The sequence below is a fragment of the Gossypium hirsutum genome, chromosome D10 (genome assembly GCF_007990345.1).
Source record: "Gossypium hirsutum isolate 1008001.06 chromosome D10, Gossypium_hirsutum_v2.1, whole genome shotgun sequence".
Lineage (NCBI taxonomy): Eukaryota > Viridiplantae > Streptophyta > Magnoliopsida > Malvales > Malvaceae > Gossypium > Gossypium hirsutum.
The window spans coordinates 41,370,734-41,374,721 of record NC_053446.1 but is presented as its reverse complement, the minus strand read 5'-3'; the positions used below and the strand labels follow the sequence as shown (position 1 = coordinate 41,374,721).

Below are 3,988 nucleotides of genomic sequence, written 5' to 3'. Positions count from 1 at the left end.
GACAACTTGTATTAGTAGACGAACCTAAACATGTCCTTAGTCTAATCGAAAATGAGCAAATTGATTGAAAGACTAATATGTCATCTATCAAGTCCAATTAAGAAGATGCTTTGTCTTAGACACGAAGCGGATGACTCTCAAAAAATAGAGACATAGATGTGCTTGACTAAACTGACAATACATCAGAATTGACCCAAAAAGAATAGATCCTGAATCCGACATTTAACTATTTTAATTTTTTTTTATATATTTTTGCAGTTAATAATAATATTTTTTAGCATTAAAATTTCGCTTTGATACATCTTCTTAATCATTATTTGTGACATTTGGTAAGCAAATTTATCTTAATTAAATTTATTTTTATGATTGTATTGTTATATGTTATCAAATCATGATTGATAAGTATATCTCGTGCATAGCACAAATTTTAAATAAGCATATATAATTTTGTTTGATATATATATATTTAACCCAAACATATTAATATATTTAAAATATTATAAATTATGATTTAAGTTTAATAAATTAATTTAACGATCACATTTTATTTTAAATTTAAATATAAAAATTTTAAAAATAAAGTTTTATATCATCCTATACAAACTTATTGTATCAATGAAAGTTAAAAGAGAAATCAAAATTAAAACAAAACTGTACACTGTCAATATATCATTTCGTACTACCTTAAAATCAAAATAGATATGTAATATGGTACCACTACTCATTTGAAAAGCCATAAAGCAAAAATATTATATTTATTGGAATATGGCATTGAGGAGGACAAGGGCTTCTGCATTGACCCAAATGCAATTGTCGTGGCCCTTATCCTTTTACCAAGAATCCCATAGAAATGTTCAATCATAGCCGTTGATGTCCATCAAATGTCAATTAAAAGCATATACTCTCTCCATCAAAGATAGGGATTTTTTTTCTTTTTTTAAAGGCCTCTTAAATTTTCAAGATTCCAAAACCGTCCGATCTAGAATGAGAGGTACTTGATTAAGCAATCAATGGGTTCTTAAAGATGGACAGCTTTTGATATTCCATTCATTTCTTCGTATTATAATTGTTATCATATGTAAGAAAGCAAAAAAGTTACACAGGTCATGTCACACTCAAAAGATTAAAGAGACTAAAATGCCACTACGGGGTAGCGCACACAAGGACTTGGGACCCATGGGCTTATTAGACTTTTTATATGAACAGATGCTTGGACCCCACAGAAGACAGTTTTCCTGTATCATGATGATACATGCAGGCGCCCGCACCCAAGTACGGAACAAAGCAACCTGCCTGGATTTCTAGAATGCTTCATTGTACGGCTTTCAAATGTACACAGTTTAACGACCGGGCTCGCAGCAACGTCTACAACTATAACTTCTCCGATCTCCAACCCATAAACTATTTTTTCTTTATTTTTTTCATTATGACTATTGACTAATCATTGAAAAACAAATTCAGATAAAAAATATGTAGAGAGAGAGAGGTATAGGATGCCAGCCTGCCATGTGGCGTGATGCCACGTGGGACATCATTTGCATGTGTGAGATTCTACGGGTCCTACCTTTAACGGGATGCGGCTGCTACGGCGGCGATAGGGACCGATGATGAGGCGGTAGACGGCAAAATGGTGGGCACACGATTTTTTTCAAAGAGGAATTTGTCCACTATCATGGTGCTTGGTCCCGCAACAAGTCTCTCCCATGTCTCATCGGCCTCATCGCCACGCTTTAGGAAAACTTCGGTGGCATCAATCCGGTGCATTCTCCAATTCCGTTGGTTATAAAGGCGGCAGATTTTATGGAACTGGCGAGAAGCTAGAGTGCATGTATTTTCCTTGATTTTTGAAATGGCCGTGTCAAGCATCCTAGCTCGAATGTTGGCATCAAGAATTGATCCAGCACGGAAATATTGGTCCAATTCGGGGACCCCAATCGCACGCCTAATCCCTCGGGAATAATCAGCCATTGGATCAAACATTTGTTCCACCTCATCTACCAAGCCTGCTTTCACCATCTTATCTACCCGTTCCGACACAAAGGAGTGTAACACGCGCAATGACACATCAACCCATAGGAAGCAGCATTCGTATCTTAATTGAAATTCAGGGTCATCATTCACCAATGCCTCGATGTATGAATTGGAGCCACCGGCGATGATTGGGAGCCGGCCTTCCGCAAGTATGGATTCAACAGCAAGTGAAGCATGATGCTGGAAATCCATGGATGTGAAATTGGAGATTGGGTCTACTATGCCTAGCAAATGGTGTGGAACCCCACGGCACTCCTCTACAGTGACTTTGTTAGTTAATATGTCAAGGCCTTTATATACTTGCATTTTGTCTGAATTTACAATTTCAGCTGGAAAATGGGTGGCCAGATCGATTGCCAGACGGGACTTGCCGGTGCCGGTTGCTCCCATTACAAACACCACCTTATCCTTTCTGCGGAAGATAGTCTCCAGGTTGAGCCCCAAATTCACTCGGGGTTGTACTAGTTTGCTGGCAGACATAGAAAGTTTCATCTTAAACCCTGCAAAAGTGGAAGAACACAACCAGTTGCAAAATCTGCTTCGAAACGGGAAAAGGAGAAAGGAGTTTGGGGATAATATAGAAACAAAACTACAGCAAGTAACCAACCAGAGCTAGCTTTCTAGCTATATTTATCCTATAAAAGCATGTAACAGGCAGAAAAGATAATAAGTCAATAAGCCCACATATTTCCTTTGACGCGCAATACCTTTTATTGTCAAATATGCGGCGACCCGTAGAAGAAAGTGGTCTTTCCAAGCTTAAGAGAAAATTAAGACCAAGAAGAGGCAAAAGAGAGTGTCTCGTGTTGCAGAGAAGCTGGGCTTGAAAATGGTGATGATGGATGTAAAAGGAATAAGCTAGTGGAGGAAAGGTTCTTTTCTATAGTTATACGCAAAAGCAACTATTTATGCTTTTCACCACAAATGAGAGCGGGGGTGGGGAGGGGTTTGTATGAGGAAAGATTGAACCTGAATGAATATCTCAAATTATAGCAGCAGTTTTGAAGGTCAGATTTGGTGAAAACCTGCGCAACTATGAGATGATTAGGCTGGGTATTTATGGTGCGTGGAAAAGAGTACTTTTAAGTCTTTTAACAAGTGGCTTCACAGGGATTTCAAGACTCTCAACGCACGAGGGAACACCTCAAAATTGTCTATATATATTTTTAAAGTTTTGATGATGGGATGTTGCAGATGGTTTTTGTCACCCATAAAAGAAATATTACAAATAAGTGAACGAGATGTACAAAAAGATGGAGAAAAAAAGCTGAAATAGATCTGGTAACATTGAACACTACGAAAGGTGATAGTTGGTAAGGTGAAAAAAAAAGGAGAAATATGGTTGCCGATCAGGATTAACAAAAAAGTAAATCAGTAGAATTTCAAAGAAAATTCTTTAAGAATTCAAAAAGCTGAAAATGTCAACTTCTTTCTACCAGTTGTGAAAGATTTTGTTGGTGATGTGAATAGTGAAGAAGAATTCACTATGTTTTTGAAAGGAGAGAAAAGAACTTAGTGTTACATGAAAATGTTAAGAAGAAAAGCTGTTAACTACCTCCATATTTGATCCATCAAGCCAAGGTCTTTGGAATATCCCAAGAGTAAAGATAACCTAAGAACCTTATCATATTTCGGGGCTACTTTCACTTCTACTTTAATGATGTGGTAACATGTGACACATCTTTCACGGAATATCTTTTGAAACGTAGGACAATGGTAATGTTTTCAATGTAAATGTTGTTTCAAATAATAATTGTTATGTGGTGATGTTTTTCTTGGTAATGTTTTTCCTAAATAATGGTTCTTTTGGAAAAATACAATTGTTCTAAATATAAGTTGTTCGAAACAATGATGATTCTAAACATAGTTATTGCTGAAACGTCGTTATTCTAAACAAGAGTTGTTTCGAACTTTATTTATTCTAAACAAGAGTTGTTCCTAAATAACAACTACACTG

At 36.6% G+C, this 3,988-nt stretch overlaps 1 protein-coding gene across 1 annotated transcript; it reads right to left on the bottom strand.

The window, feature by feature from the left end:
* Window positions 1–1,013: 1,013 nt before the first annotated feature.
* Window positions 1,014–3,174, bottom strand: LOC107893329 (adenylate isopentenyltransferase 5, chloroplastic-like). The gene is made up of 2 exons (NM_001326808.2): window positions 2,739–3,174; window positions 1,014–2,531 (listed from the first exon to the last, which is right to left on the bottom strand). Exon 2 carries the CDS (start codon window positions 2,521–2,523, stop codon window positions 1,567–1,569), a length of 957 nt encoding a protein of 318 aa, NP_001313737.1. The 5' UTR covers window positions 2,524–2,531; window positions 2,739–3,174; the 3' UTR covers window positions 1,014–1,566.
* Window positions 3,175–3,988: the final 814 nt, after the last annotated feature.

Coding starts and splice junctions, on each gene's coding strand:
- LOC107893329 (NM_001326808.2), bottom strand. CDS start 2,523: ATGAAACTTTCTATGTCTGCCAGCAAACTAGTACAACCCCGAGTGAAT.